Source organism: Siphateles boraxobius, unplaced genomic scaffold, assembly GCF_051911475.1.
Source record: "Siphateles boraxobius isolate OS27281-9 unplaced genomic scaffold, OSU_SipBor_1 490, whole genome shotgun sequence".
Taxonomy (NCBI): Eukaryota; Metazoa; Chordata; class Actinopteri; order Cypriniformes; family Leuciscidae; genus Siphateles; species Siphateles boraxobius.
This window is the reverse complement of record NW_027509131.1, coordinates 7,166-23,193: the sequence shown is the minus strand read 5'-3', so window position 1 is coordinate 23,193 and position 16,028 is coordinate 7,166. Positions and strand designations below refer to the sequence as shown.

At 36.5% G+C, this 16,028-nt stretch overlaps 2 protein-coding genes across 2 annotated transcripts; one reads left to right on the top strand and one right to left on the bottom strand.

Moving 5' to 3' along the window:
* Positions 1–260: 260 nt before the first annotated feature.
* On the top strand, positions 261–8,063 carry LOC143711219 (replication factor C subunit 4-like; the record flags this gene model as incomplete). Its single annotated transcript, XM_077202545.1, has 8 exons — positions 261–358; positions 433–552; positions 1,244–1,387; positions 1,651–1,771; positions 4,683–4,808; positions 4,879–4,959; positions 5,822–5,935; positions 7,856–8,063. Coding segments are annotated over 8 exons (900 nt in total), but the record flags the coding sequence as incomplete, so codon positions are not given.
* A 551-nt stretch (positions 8,064–8,614) lies between these two features.
* LOC143711220 (phospholipase A and acyltransferase 1) lies at positions 8,615–13,512 on the bottom strand. Its single transcript, XM_077202546.1, has 3 exons — positions 13,374–13,512; positions 11,930–12,198; positions 8,615–8,716 (listed from the first exon to the last, which is right to left on the bottom strand). Exons 1-3 carry the CDS (start codon positions 13,510–13,512, stop codon positions 8,615–8,617), a joined length of 510 nt encoding a protein of 169 aa, XP_077058661.1.
* Positions 13,513–16,028: the final 2,516 nt, after the last annotated feature.

Here is a 16,028-nt window from a genome sequence, read left to right as displayed (position 1 = left end):
TCCAAGTATTTAAAATTACATTTATGCATTTGGCAGACACTTTTATCCAAAGCGACTTTCATTGCGTTTCAAAGTACACATTTACATTCTTGTCAATTTTGCGTTCCCTGGGAATCGAACCCATGACCTTGGCGTTGCAAGCGCCAACGCTCTACTGTTTGAGCTACAAGAAAGCTAACAAATTACTAAAACTGAAGTAAAACTTTATCTAAAACTTTAATTTAAAAATCTGGCAGAATACTCTAATGCCGTAATGATGATGTGCTCTGCTCTCACAGCTGCCCAACCTGCTGTTCTACGGACCGCCTGGAACAGGAAAGACGTCCACCATCCTCGCGGCGGCCAGAGAGCTTTATGGGTAAGATCTGCATAATGACGATGCGTATTGAGATTCAGACACGCGTGTGCTAATATCCTCGCGTTGTGCTTCAGGCCAGAGCTGTACCGACAGAGAGTCCTGGAGCTCAACGCTTCTGATGAACGAGGGATACAGGTGGTGCGAGAGAAGGTGAAGAACTTCGCCCAGCTGGCGGTGGCCGGCTCGCGTACCGAGTGAGTTACGCCCCGAATAAACGCAACGATTAGGTTTGGGTTCGATTCCGTGAATTCCGTTATATTGTGAAGCTCTTAAAGTGACAGTAGCCTAATATTCCTGCAGCGTCTCTATAATAACACTAATCAAACAACAAAAGACTAAGAGAAAATTCAATTGTTCTTGACTGAATAACTTTTGCAACTATATTTTTAATGTATATATTATGTATAAAGTGCAGTGTTATTTTACATTTGATTACCGTTCCGGTACCTGAATACCTGAAAATCTTAAAACACAGTTTATTTTAATCGTATCTTTGTTCAGTTGTATTTATTTGTTGCGATTGCTAATTTTTTATTTGTTCTTTTTTAATTATTGAGTGTTTATTGTCTTTAATAATCCTTAAAATGTATATTAGTTAGGATAGTTATTTTTCTGTGTTATTTTTAAACCGCAGGCTAACGTTCCTTGTGTAAGAGTTCTTTATCCTGTTTATTTTTGTTCATGATATTCAGCTATAATTAAATGTTGTGCAATAAGACTAAAATGTGAATATCTGTTTCTTTTTTTTATAGTTTATTTTTCATAATTGGAATCGAAATTAGGAAATAGATAAGCAGAATCGAAATAGGAATCGGTATCGTTAAATTCAAACGATACCGCCGATCGAGTGTTTCTGAACGCATGCTTTTACTCTCTGAATCCCAGCGGGAAACCTTGTCCGCCATTCAAGATCATAATCCTGGACGAGGCGGATTCCATGACCAACGCGGCTCAGGCGGCACTCAGACGCACGATGGAGAAAGAGTCTCGAACCACGCGGTTCTGTCTCATCTGCAACTACGTCAGCCGGTCAGTGTGAACCACGCGAACGCACAAACCCGCCGCGTGCGGCTTCTGCTAATCCAATCCAATCCAACTTTAAGCACTTTTAAACAACCAAAGTGCTGTACAGAAAAAAAGTAATCACATAAGACACACAACTACATACAACAAAAATAAAATGAAACGACATAAACATACACATAAACATGAGTAAATCTTTCTAGGTGTCAAGGCCACAGAGAAAAGATGGGTTTTAAGTCGGGTTTGCTGACTCTCGCTTGTTTCTGCAGGATAATCGAGCCGTTGACCTCCAGATGCTCCAAGTTCCGCTTCAAACCGCTGGCCAATGACATTCAGCAGGAGCGACTGCTGGAGATCTGCGGGAAGGAGAACCTCAAGTACAGCAAAGATGTAAACGAAGAAGTTTTGTTAATTATTACCCATGAAATAGGGCTGTCTTTAGTCGCTGCTAATCAGTCCCTCCAGAAAAACGTGATTATTCGATCGCATAATTCAATGCATAATCAGCCAAAGTCAGTCCGCATATTTATGCGGGGGCCGCATTTTTTCAAATACGCAGCATAAATTGCAGATTTCCGTACAAAATATGTGAGGCTTGCATGATTTCATAATCCCCACATTTTCGTTGCAAAAAAGTCACATATATCTTAGCAGAAAGTTGAAAAATGTTGCGTTTACTTCTAGTGCTGGGCGGTATACCGGTTCATACCGAAAACCGGTGTATATTTTTGTTATGATATTAATTTTGTATATACCGCCATACCAATTTATTTAATTACGTAACGTTCGGAACGAACGTTACGCTGCGCCGAGCGACACTGTTTCAGACGGACCCTTTACAATGTTGCACTTCTAAGCAGCGACGGCGAGGCGAGGGTAAACAGCAGTGCTCTGGTGTTACGTTACAGGGAAGATGGATGCTGCAGAACTATGGCGTTATTTTCCTATCAAATGTCGAGAGCGCATTATTGTAGCGTGAAAGTACATTAATATAATGCGCGAGCGCGAATGTCTCTGCTCGCGCGCGGAATATAATGTGCCGCGCTCTCAGATACACGCTGCTCTTGCTAGAATAGGTCTATTTTCTCTGTGCTCACTCAGAGAATCCTGCACTTAAAACGTGTTCAGTGCAATCGCGAATCTCTCCTCTTCCCCAGCTAACAATTTTAGGTTATAAGAACGTTTTCATAACATTCCCATTAAGTTATAAAAACGTTAACGTTATTTCTGAATGTTCTAGGAACATTCAAAACGTCCAGTTTTTTAGAGCTGTGGAGGGAGGAGCTGTGGAGGAGGAGCTGTGGAGGGAGGAGCTGTGGGGGAGGAGCTGTGGAGGGAGGAGCTGTGGGGGAGGAGCTGTGGGGGAGGAGCTGTGGGGGAGGAGCTGTGAGGGAGGAGCTGTGAGGGAGGAGCTGTGAGGGAGGAGCTGTGGAGGGAGGAGCTGTGGAGGGAGGAGCTGTGAGGGAGGAGCTGTGAGGGAGGAGCTGTGGGGGGAGGAGCTGTGGGGGGAGGAGCTGTGAGGGAGGAGGTGTGGGGGGAGGAGCTGTGAGGGAGGAGGTGTGGGGGGAGGAGCTGTGGGGGGAGGAGCTGTGGAGGGAGGAGCTGTGGGGGGAGGAGCTGTGGAGGGAGGAACTGTGGGGGAGGAGCTGTGGAGGGAGGAGCTGTGGAGGGAGGAGCTGTGGGGGGAGGAGCTGTGGGGGGAGGAGCTGTGGGGGAGGAGCTGCGGGGAGGAGCTGTGGGGGAGGAGCTGTGGAGGGAGGAGCTGTGGAGGGAGGAGCTGTGGGGGAGGAGCTGTGGAGGGAGGAGCTGTGGAGGGAGGAGCTGTGGAGGGAGGAGCTGTGGAGGGAGGAGCTGTGGGGGGAGGAGCTGTGGGGGGAGGAGCTGTGGAGGAGGAGCTGTGGAGGGAGGAGCTGTGGGGGAGGAGCTGTGGAGGGAGGAGCTGTGGGGGAGGAGCTGTGGGGGGAGGAGCTGTGGAGGGAGGAGCTGTGGGGGAGGAGCTGTGGGGGGAGGAGCTGTGGAGGGAGGAGCTGTGGGGGAGGAGCTGTGGAGGGAGGAGCTGTGGAGGGAGGAGCTGTGGAGGGAGGACTGTAGCGTAGCAGAGAGCAAGTGGGTTGGACCTGTAAGTTGTGCTTGTTCAAATTTTCAGGCTAAGTCAACATTTTCTCAAAACTCCCTACTGCAGCTTTAACGTTATTTCCTGGTTATAAGAACGTTAAGAAATAACAATTTTAGGTTATACTGGGCGCTATTCTATTCTACAATATTCACTAATGACAGTAAAATAGACCATCCTAAGTCAATTTACTGCAGTAATTCCTCTCTCAACCAGTAGAAAATGCTTTGAACACCTGATTATGCATGAAAAATGAAAAACAAAAGTCATAAATCGGAAAACCGGCATAATTTTGAATAAAAAAAAACGTGATATAAATTTTGTCAAACCGCCCAGCACTATTTACTTCACACACGAGCAGCCGTTTCCCCTGTTGCCATGGGAACGTTATGAAGACGTGAACATCATCGAAAAGCTGTAAAACAGGAAGCACACATTTTTATATTTTATTTATTCATTTTTACAGACGTTGTAGCATATTCCTTTTGTAAAGCTGCAGAAGTTGTTTGACTCATCAGTGTTTTGTAAGTTTGAGGCGTGTGTTTATTAAGATCTGAAATAAAACAAGATGAGATTTAAATATTCCAGCACTTTCTGTGATGTTACGCTTGCTTATCATAGGAAGTAAAAGGAAATGACTCTTTACATTAAGGCAGTGGTCTAGTGAGAACAGGGTGTTGGGGAATCACTTTTTTCTCTTTTTCATCAAACCGCCGTTTTTGCAAGTTCCCGCAATTTCATCGCATAAAATTGCATAAATATCCCACATATTCCATCGCATTTTTTAAGAAAACGTGCCTCATAATGAAGGATTTTTGCTCGCAACAATCACAAAAAAACTCTGCATTTGTATATTAAATAATATCCTGGCTCTTCCCAGCTTTATATGGTGAAATCATGCAAGTCCCGCATATTTTGGGCGAAAGTGCGTCATATCTGAAAAAATGTGCCCCCTGCATTAATATGAGGACTTTGGCTGATTATGCATTGAATAATGCGATCGAATAATCGTGTTTTTCCGGAGGGACTGAATATTACTGATTGCGTTTGGCTGAAAGAAGAAAGCCGATACACACATAGGATGGCTTGAGGACGAGTAAATCATGAGATAATTTCCATTTTTGGATGAATTATTCCTTTAAAGCACAAGCTTTTTGTATGGAGTAAATATTTGTGTGTGTGTTGAAGGGAATCGAGGCTCTGGTGAAGGTCTCAGATGGAGATCTCAGGAAAGCCATCACGTATCTCCAGAGCGCCGCGAGACTCAACGCTGAGCGGGAAATCACTGAACAAATCATCATCGAGATCGCGGGGGTGAGTGAACGTGCCGAACGAGACCCAGACTTTTAATATACCGTCTTTAAACTCTACTTTCTTTTTCAAGGTGGTTCCGCCCAAAGTGATTGAAACGCTCCTCCAGATCTGTTATAAAGGCGCTTTCGAGAAGCTGGAGCTCGCTGTGAAGGTGAGTCTGAAAACAGACACTGTTCGTACAACGTGCTTGAATTTTTGAAATTGAAGTCCTGGAAAAACCCTTGAAAACAATACATGTGAAATTAGTGTTTAATTTGATCGAATAAAGAATCTTTTCACAAAATTAAAGCTGCGGTCCGTCTGATATAGAGGCATTTTGAATGGCTATGAGTGTGATATTGCTCATATAAATATGCAAGTATGTGATACAGCTTTCATTCTTCAGCTCAATCATATATTCATGACAGAAAAAAATAATTTTAAATGAGGAAAGCGATGTCTTTGTCATAGTATCCTTTCAATGGTTAAAGTTACCGCAGTCACTGCACTTTATTTGTTCCATTTTGTTTTATTGGTTTATTTTTGTTTATCTGTTTACCTTTTTTTATTTCAAAGATAAAAATATTGTTTGATAAATGAGATAAATTGATAAATGAAGTCCTTGAAAACCAAAAAAGTAGTGCTTGAAATTCATTTTACAGCATCTGTGTTTAAGAGCTCATTATTGTGCTCATCAAACTCTCAACTCAGATTTATTGTAACAAAATATTCTTCTTGCTTAGTATTCCTGTCTTGTTTTCTAAAAACAACAACAAAAAAACATAAAAATCCTTAAATCAAGATACATTTACTGAAAAATACACTTAATGCAAAGGGGAATTAGATTATTTTTCTGACCCCATTGGCAGACATGTGTTAATTTAATCAATTTTACAATAACCGATTTAATAGCTTCAATCATTTAGCTTCTCCAGTAAATGTATCTTGATTTAAGAATGTTTATATCTTTATAAACGTCATGTTTTCAGTATCGGTTTTCCATAAAACCATAAAGCTCATCTTGATTTGTGCAGGATCTGATCGATCAGGGATTCGCTGCTACTAACGTCCTCAACCAGTTACATGAGGTCATCATCGAAGAGAAGCTGAGCGATAAACAGAAATCTGTCGTTGCAGAGAAGATGGCCGTAAGTGAACCGAGACTACACACTGAAATAAGAGAGTTTTCTTGTTCTGTTCAGTGGAAATGTATAAAAGCTTGTTTCCGCCACAGAATCAAACATTTTAAAAGATAATTGCGACTTTTATCTCACAATTGTGAGTTTACATCTTGCAATTCTGACTTTATTTCTCAGAATTGCAACTATATCACACAATTCTGACTTTAAAACACAAATGGGAGAAAAAGTGTGAATTGCAAGTTTATTTCTCACAATTCTGACTTTATAGCACGCAATTCTGACTTTATATCTCGCAATTCTGACTTTATATCTCGCAATTCTGACTATATCACACAATTCTGACTTTATATCACACAATTCTGACTTTATATCACACAATTCTGACTTTATATCACACAAATCTGACTTTATATCACACAATTCTGACTTTATATCACACAATTCTGACTTTATATCACACAATTCTGACTTTATATCACACAATTCTGACTTTATATCACACAAATCTGACTTTATATCACACAATTCTGACTTTATATCACACAATTCTGACTTTATATCTCGCAATTCTGACTATATCACACAATTCTGACTTTATATCACACAATTCTGACTTTATATCACACAATTCTGACTTTATATCACACAATTCTGACTTTATATCACACAATTCTGACTTTATATCACACAAATCTGACTTTATATCACACAATTCTGACTTTATATCACACAATTCTGACTTTATATCACACAATTCTGACTTTATATCACACAATTCTGACTTTATATCACACAAATCTGACTTTATATCACACAATTCTGACTTTATATCACACAATTCTGACTTTATATCTCGCAATTCTGACTATATCACGCAATTCTGACTATATCACGCAATTCTGACTTTATATCACACAATTCTGACTTTATATCACACAATTCTGACTTTATATCACACAATTCTGACTTTATATCACACAATTCTGACTTTATATCACACAATTCTGACTTTATATCACACAAATCTGACTTTATATCACACAAATCTGACTTTATATCACACAATTCTGACTTTATATCACACAATTCTGACTTTATATCACACAATTCTGACTTTATATAACACAATTCTGACTTTATATCACACAAATCTGACTTTATATCACACAATTCTGACTATATCACACAATTCTGACTTTATACCACGCAATTCTGACTTTATATCACACAATTCTGACTTTATAGCACGCAATTCTGACTTTATATCACGCAATTTTGACTTTATAACACAATTCCGACTTTATATCACACAATTCCGACTTTATATCACACAATTCTGACCTTATAACACAATTCTGACTTTATATCACACAATTCTGACTTTATAGCACGCAATTTTGACTTTATAACACAATTCTGACTTTATAACACAATTCTGACTTTATATCACACAATTCTGACTTTATATCACACAATTCTGACTTTATCACACAATTCTGACTTTATATCACACAATTCTGACTTTATAGCACGCAATTTTGACTTTATAACACAATTCTGACTTTATAACACAATTCTGACTTTATAACACAATTCTGACTTTATATCACACAATTCTGACTTTATCACACAATTCTGACTTTATATCACACAATTCTGACTTTATAACACAATTCTGATTTTATATCACACAATTCTGACTTTATAACACAATTCTGACTTTATAGCACGCAATTTTGACTTTATAACACAATTTTGAATTTATAACACAATTCTGACTTTATATCACTCAATTGGGAGAAAAAAAGGTTAGAATTGTGAGATAAAAAGTCGCAATTACTTTTTTTATTATTGTGGCGGAAACAAGGTTCCATTGAAATGTGTTGGTTGTTTTGTTGAAATCAAATGTTCTGATGTGTCTTTTAGGAGGTGGACAAGTGTCTGGCCGACGGTGCTGACGAGTATCTGCAGTTATTGAGTCTCGGCTCGGTCATCATGCAGCAAGCCGCACAGAACACCTGAGCCGACCAATCAGCAGCTCCGTTACACTTCAGCTTCACACATGTCTGCCTAGATTACTGTTTTCAACTTTTTGTACATTTGAAATATGTAATTAAAACATTTCTTTCCTATATATATGTTGTGGGGTGTTTTTTTTTTACATTTTATATTTTTATTCAAATATTTAGGATGTGCTTCCATAGTTATCAACTCCCTGAAACGCCTCCATGGTATCTTGAGTTTCTTCCGAGAACGAACACGTCACAATATTTCTCATTATAATAATTCATACGCAGAATAAAGGGGCGGGGCCTGGTTGAGTTAGTTAGTAGTGTGTTAAACTGGAGGTTATGGAAAGGGGCGGGACATTTCACAAACACACTAGCACTCGACCAATCAGAGCACAGTGTGCTTTTCAGAAGGAGGGGCTTCATAGAGACAGGAAGTAAACAGAGCGTTACTGACAGACTGGGACGAGAGGAGCCGCAACAATGGAGAATATGAGGAAAATAATGTATTTTTAAACATTCAAGCATGAAATAAAGCAGTTTTTAATACTTTCACATTAAAAGTTCATTGTCACACACAACCTGCTTTCAACCTAAAAAACTTGAGTCAGATGCCTTTAAATAATAATTCAGATCACTTCATATAACGTCTTCAGTGGTCTGGGCTTCGTCAGATCTAGAACGGTCTGTTTCTGGAGCGTGTGTTGATTATTCCCAGCACTGAAAAAGCACTAGCCGCTGCCGTCACCAAACTGATGGCGCCTATCGCCCGTGATGCCTGTCAACACAGAAGATCACACTATATCACATAAACAGCCTCGTTCCCAATCAGAACATCAAATTATTGTTTTACTATTTATAATATGAATAAATCATTAAAAGTACAGGCACATACAGTGATGTGCGTCTGACTAATTAGCATATTCATCTATCATGTTTTTTACATAATACAATACTTGACAGCATTTTTGGCATCAGGCATTTCCTGAATCAGAAGCATTTTTGGTGGGAGCACACATGATGCTTCAAAATTCATCCTTGGTAGGGATTTGATATGTGCCAAAATGCCATATCAAAGTGCAAATTTTTGCATGGTGCTGATTGAATACCGATGGAAGCTTGTTTCCCCCACAGAATGAAAAATAAAAAAAGGTAATTGCGACTTTTTATCTCAAAATTCTGACTTTTTTTTCTCACAATTGGGTAATATGAAGTCGCAATTGCGAGTTATAAAGTCAGAATTGCATGATATAAAGTCACAATTGTGAGTTATAAAGGCAGAATTGTGTGATAAAGTTGCAATTGCGAGTTATAAAGTCAGAATTGCGTGATATAAAGTCAGAATTGTGTAAGAATTGCGTGATATAAAGTGGTAATTGTGTAAGAATTGCGTGAAATAAAGTTACAATTGTATGTTATAAAGTCAGAATTGCAAGTTATAAAATCAGAATTGCATGATAAAAAGTCGCAATTGCGAGTTATAAAATCAGAATTGCATGATATAAAGTCACAATTGTGAGTTATAAAGGCAGAATTGTGTGATAAAGTCGCAATTGCGAGTTATAAGGTCAGAATTGCGTGATATAAAGTCAGAATTGTGTAAGAATTGCGTGATATAAAGTGGTAATTGTGTAAGAATTGCGTGAAATAAAGTTACAATTGTATGTTATAAAGTCAGAATTGCGTGATATAAAGTCAGAATTGCAAGTTATAAAATCAGAATTGCATGATAAAAAGTCACAATTGCGAGTTATAAGGTCAGAATTGCGTGATATAAAGTCACAATTGTGTAAGAATTGCGTGATATAAAGTCGCAATTGTGTTATAAAGTCAGAATTGCGTGATATAAAGTCACAATTGCGAGTTATAAAATCAGAATTGCATGATAAAAAGTCACAATTGCGTGATATAAAGTCACAATTGTGTAAGAATTGCGTGATATAAAGTCGCAATTGTGTTTTAAAGTCAGAATTGTGTGATATAAAGTCACAATTGAGAGTTATAAAATCAGAATTGCATGATAAAAAGTCGCAATTGAGAGTTATAAAATCAGAATTGCATGATAAAAAGTCACAATTGCGTGATATAAAGTCACAATTGTGTAAGAATTGCGTGATATAAAGTCGCAATTCTGTTATAAAGTCAGAATTGTGTGATATAAAGTCACAATTGAGAGTTATAAAATCAGAATTGCATAATAAAAAGTCGCAATTGAGAGTTATAAAATCAGAATTGCATGATAAAAAGTCACAATTGCGAGTTATAAGGTCAGAATTGCGTGATATAAAGTCACAATTGTGTAAGAATTGCGTGATATAAAGTCGCAATTGTGTTATAAAGTCAGAATTGCGTGATATAAAGTCACAATTGCGAGTTATAAAATCAGAATTGCATGATAAAAAGTCGCAATTGAGAGTTATAAAGTCACAATTGTGTAAGAATTGCGTGATATAAAGTCGCAATTGTGTTATAAAGTCAGAATTGTGTGATATAAAGTCACAATTGAGAGTTATAAAATCAGAATTGCATAATAAAAAGTCGCAATTGAGAGTTATAAAATCAGAATTGCATGATAAAAAGTCGCTATTGTGAGTTATAAAATCAGAATTGCATGATAAAAAGTCGCAATTGAGAGTTATAAAATCAGAATTGCATGATAAAAAGTTGCTATTGTGAGTTATAAAATCAGAATTGCATGATAAAAAGTCGCTATTGTGAGTTATAAAGGCAGAATTGCGTGATATAAAGTCACAATTGCATGTTATAAAGTAAGAATTCCGTGATATAAAGTCACAATTGTGTAAGAATTGCGTGATATAAAGTCACAATTGCGAGTTATAAAATCAGAATTGCATGATAAAAAGTCGCAATTGAGAGTTATAAAATCAGAATTGCATGATAAAAAGTCGTAATTGAGAGTTATAAAATCAGAATTGCATGATAAAAAGTCGCAATTGCGAGTTATAAGGTCAGAATTGCGTGATATAAAGTCACAATTGTGTAAGAATTGCGTGATATAAAGTCGCAATTGTGTTATAAAGTCAGAATTGTGTGATATAAAGTCACAATTGAGAGTTATAAAATCAGAATTGCATAATAAAAATTCGCAATTGAGAGTTATAAAATCAGAATTGCATGATAAAAAGTCACAATTGCGTGATATAAAGTCAGAATTGCATGATAAAAAGTCACAATTGCGTGATATAAAGTCAGAATTGCATGATAAAAAGCCACAATTGCGTGATATAAAGTCAGAATTGCATGATAAAAAGTCGCAATTGAGAGTTATAAAATCAGAATTGCATGATAAAAATTCGCAATTGAGAGTTATAAAATCAGAATTGCATGATATAAAGTCACAATTGAGAGTTATAAAATCAGAATTGCATGATAAAAAGTCGCAATTGAGAGTTATAAAATCAGAATTGCATGATAAAAAGTCGCTATTGTGAGTTATAAAATCAGAATTGCGTGATATAAAGTCACAATTGCATGTTATAAAGTAAGAATTGCGTGATATAAAGTCGTAATTGTGTAAGAATTTCGTGATATAAAGTTGGAATTGCGAGTTATCAAGGCAGAATTAAGTGATATAAAGTCGTAATTGTGTAAGAATTGCGTGATATAAAGTCGCAATTGTGTGTTATAAAGTCAGAATTGCGTGATACAGTCAGAATTGCGTGATATAAAGTCGCAATTGCGAGTTATAAGGTCAGAATTGTGTGATATAAAGTCGTAATTGCATGTTATAAAGTAAGAATTGCGTGATATAAAGTCGCAATTGTGTGTTATAAATTAAGAATTGCGTGATACAGTCAGAATTGCCTGTTATAAAGTCCCAATTGTGTAAAGTCAGAATTGTGAGATATAAACTCGAAATTCTGAGATAAAAAGTCGCAATTATTTATTCTGTGACGGAAACAAGCTTCCATAAATAATACCAAATTCCTGGAACATGGTAATAATGTGGTATTTTTTTGGTTGTTCTGACCTGTTCAGACACTCCCTCGCCGTAGCGAAGAAGAGTGACGAAGTGTTCACAGTTGCTGCCCAGCAGGTCATATGACACCTCCTGTCCAATGAGGAGCTGAGCTCGCTGGATGATCTCAGAGACGGGCAGCGGCGTGTGATTGTCATCATATTTATTGTTGATCCTGTATGAATCTTCTCCCACAACCTCCTTTAAGAGCTGCATGCGGACCACGGCTTTACGACTGAACACTGACTTCACACTCGACATGGCAGCGGCTTGACTCTCATCTGACAGGAGAAAACACGTTTAAAGACGTGCATTTGAATTGCATATCAAAATTTTAATGCATTTGGACACAGTTTTAACATAAAGGAATAAACTTAACGTGATGGAAATTTGTCAGTCATACATAGATGAAGCATGTAGTACTAATAAACTGTTTTAAGATTGATTTATTTATTATCAATAAATACAATTTGAACACTGAATATTAGTTATTACACAGCTAGCCATGTTTTCATATTTTGTAACTGAGTAACCAATTTATGCTGATTCTAATCAATTTCAATGAATGCATTTTGAAAATATGATTATTCTGAGGTAAAAATCCAGTTTTTAATGTTGTTTATATGTCTATGTGTTGTTTTTAATATGCTTTAAGACAAATCATGTGTAAATTCATAAGTCGACAGCATTGCTGAGTATTTTCTCCTTAAAACTGCAGTGAACCAAAGACAGTCTCAAAAACACGCTTTGAAATCGCTGGTGTTTCTGACGTCATAAACTACCTTGTAAGCAATCAGATCAACGTGTGATCGTCAACGAGTGGATCTCTGAGTGAGTGAGTGAGTGGAGGCGGGGCTCATTTGCATATTCATAGAACCGCGCATGCTAAATGAAGCAAGGGTGTCGAGTTACATACAAGATATTTTAAGGCAAGAAGACATTTTTTTCAAGGAAAATACGTTTAAATATGTCATTTTGGTGATCAAAGATGAGTTTTAACAGATAAAATTATTGACTACAAGGGGGACAGATATGCATCATATTCAGTTTATGATAAGTTAAAACCTTGTAACACCTTAAAATAAGGTCTCATTAGTTATCATTGGCTAATACATTACATTAACTAACAACGAGTAGCCTAATTTGTTTGTTACAGTAGGCTATTTATTAATCTGTTAATAATAGTTCATAAAAATACGACTGTTCATTGTTAGCTCGTGGTTATTAAATAATAGATACAGATACAACTTTTGATTTTAATTATGTATTAGTAAATGTTCATGTTAAGTAATGAAGTTAACTAATGTAACCTTGTTGTAAAGTGTTACTAAATCTGTTTAATCCAAATGAATGGAGATTTTATATGCCATTCAGATACATAAATCTTAAATTCAGGCCTAAATATTATTCTGAGGTCATCTAAATGCTGTTTTTGAGCCATGATGGCGCCACTGACCGACAGGAGTGAGGTTGATGATGTAACCGTCTCCCAGATATAGAGCCCAGTGCTGATAGGCTGGTCTGAAGATCTCGATGAGGTCACCAGGCTGGGGTTCCTCGTTAGAGTGATAATTTTCAGGTTCACTGGAGGCCATCTGAAGCAAACAGAGAAATATTAGAAATCTCACAGTCATAGGATAGTGTAAAAATGACATATGAGTCACTTTATAAACAAAACTTTTTTATTTTATGCGTGCTGTTACTTTTACAATAACAGACCTATATTTGATTATTGATGTTTTCATTTTAGTAGATTATAGGCTTTACATTTTTCCAAGAAGCATCTTTAATCCTCAGATTAAAGATAAACACAAATAATTGTGATCTTTCACGCTGCAGTATTGTCGTCTGTCGCTTTAAATGCTCGAGCTCTTCAAAGCAGGACGGATTCTGATTGGCTCAGTGTTTTTATTCTGAAAGTGATTCCATTGATATTGTTTAAGTTTCTCTGTGCCGTTATCGTTATAGTCTCAATGTGAACTCTGCTTGCTATTCTTTTGTAAGTAAAGTTGCTTTATTTATTTAGAACTATATCTTTATCGTTATCGTCCTTGGTCTGTAAGAAACCTGTTGCTTTTAATCTCCAACGCGCGTTCACATAAGGATTAACGTCCGCACGCGCATGCGTCGTGGTGCTCGCGTGAAATCGTTGCAGATTAATATTTAGTAAACAAAGTGGTAAATTGTGTTTTTTTGCCACTCGCGTCGCTTCCTTAATTTGAGTTTGAATCACTAGAGTGGATTCCTTTACATGGATCCCTTTAATAGTGTCTTATTACCTTTTTTAAAAAGTGGTAAATTGCATAGAGTGTCAATGGAGGGACCGAAAGCTCTCAGATTTCATCAAAAAGATCTTCATTTGTGTTGAACGAAAGTCTTACAGGTTTGGAACGACATGAGGCTGAGTAATTAATGAAAGAATTCTTATTTTTGGGTGAACTTTAGGTCAAACGTTGACTCAGTGCATCATGGGTAATTCTGTTGTATTTTTTTTAGCTTGTCTGTCAAATCCTGAATCATTATTTTAGACACTTACTTGGTTTCTAAAAAATCCTGTATAATAAAACGCTACTTGTCCATTATTTTCCACAATGCTGTTTAGCTCATTTGCACTCATTTTAAAGTAACGTTACACTGTTTAGTGTGAGATTACAGTATTTTCCAGGTTAATAATTGCATTACCTTCCCGGTAATTCCACAGTAGGATTTTTCTTGTATCTAACTGCAATCTTTGAAATTTCTTGTAAAATCTTCAATATCATACTGTATTTCTACAGTGCATATACTATGAAGGTTCCCAGCATGCAGTGCGGCATGAATAGATTATGCTGTGGAGTTTCTTGTTGGTTTTATCTGTGTTGCTGAACTTATTTTTGCTTCACTTTTAGCAGTTTGTGTTGTTTGTTTATTTAGTAATGTTCAGAATTTATCTTTTTTATTATTATTATTATTTGTTGAGTCACGTGTCACCATTGTTGTGTTTTGTATATTGAGTATTTATGTCTGTGCATAATTTCCTGATGGAGGAAAATAAATCTTGTGTTGCATGATAATATCACACGTTTCAAAGATAGATCTTAACAGTTGCTTAACTATTGTAAAATATCCATCAACAAACAATTATGGATTTTAAATAAGATACTGGTAAATCTATATGCTGGAATAACACTAATAATAGTAGTTTGACTAACTTAAAAATCAGCCAAATAGCCTAATTACACTCTAGCTTGTCATTGTTTTAAAAAATGTTTTCTGACTTGTCTAGATCAGAATTTTTTTTATGAATATACAAGATCCAAGATCCCAAGCAAATTGAACACTGATCACCATAATGGTGACTTCAAAACAATTACAGTGGTAAACTATATAATTTCTTACAGTGGAATTTCTTATCATGAGAATTTACAGTAAAACAAGAGCCGTAAACTACTGTGATGTCAGCATAATTTTGCTGTTGATTAACGTTAATTTGTAAAAAGAAAAAGAAAAGAAAAAAATACCCAGCATTTATTAATTTCACTGAAAATTTCAGACTACAATAATTTAGTGTAAAATAATACACTAAATCCTGTAAATTCCTGGTCATTTTTTTGCTTGTTTACTTACATTAACAGTTCTTCTATGTTGATTATCCATCATCCCAAAGCATAATTCTGCACATTCTGAAGGAAAAATAAAAACGGATCATCAGACAACACTGAAATCAATACTAATATTACATTTCTGAACATGTTTAACGTTTCTGAGCGTGTAAAGTGAGTTGTAATGTGAAAACAGCCAGAGAATGCTGGAGTAACACAAGACAATGAAAAGGGTCACCGTTACACAAACACACATAAACACAGGCTCTTACAACACTTACAATGGCATGCAAATAATAGAGAAACAAGTGGAAAAGAGGCATGAAACATACCAGTGTTTATTAGCTGGACAGAAATATAATTAACACTTGCATCCTAATCATGTTATTGGACTATAATTTAAAACAAATGAATATACAATAGATTTAATTTTAATCTCAAATATACTCAGGAACGGTTTCATTGTCCAGCATTTTACTCAAGAACTGAGTTAATAAAGTCAGAACCGGCTGTTATACTTACTTATTAGC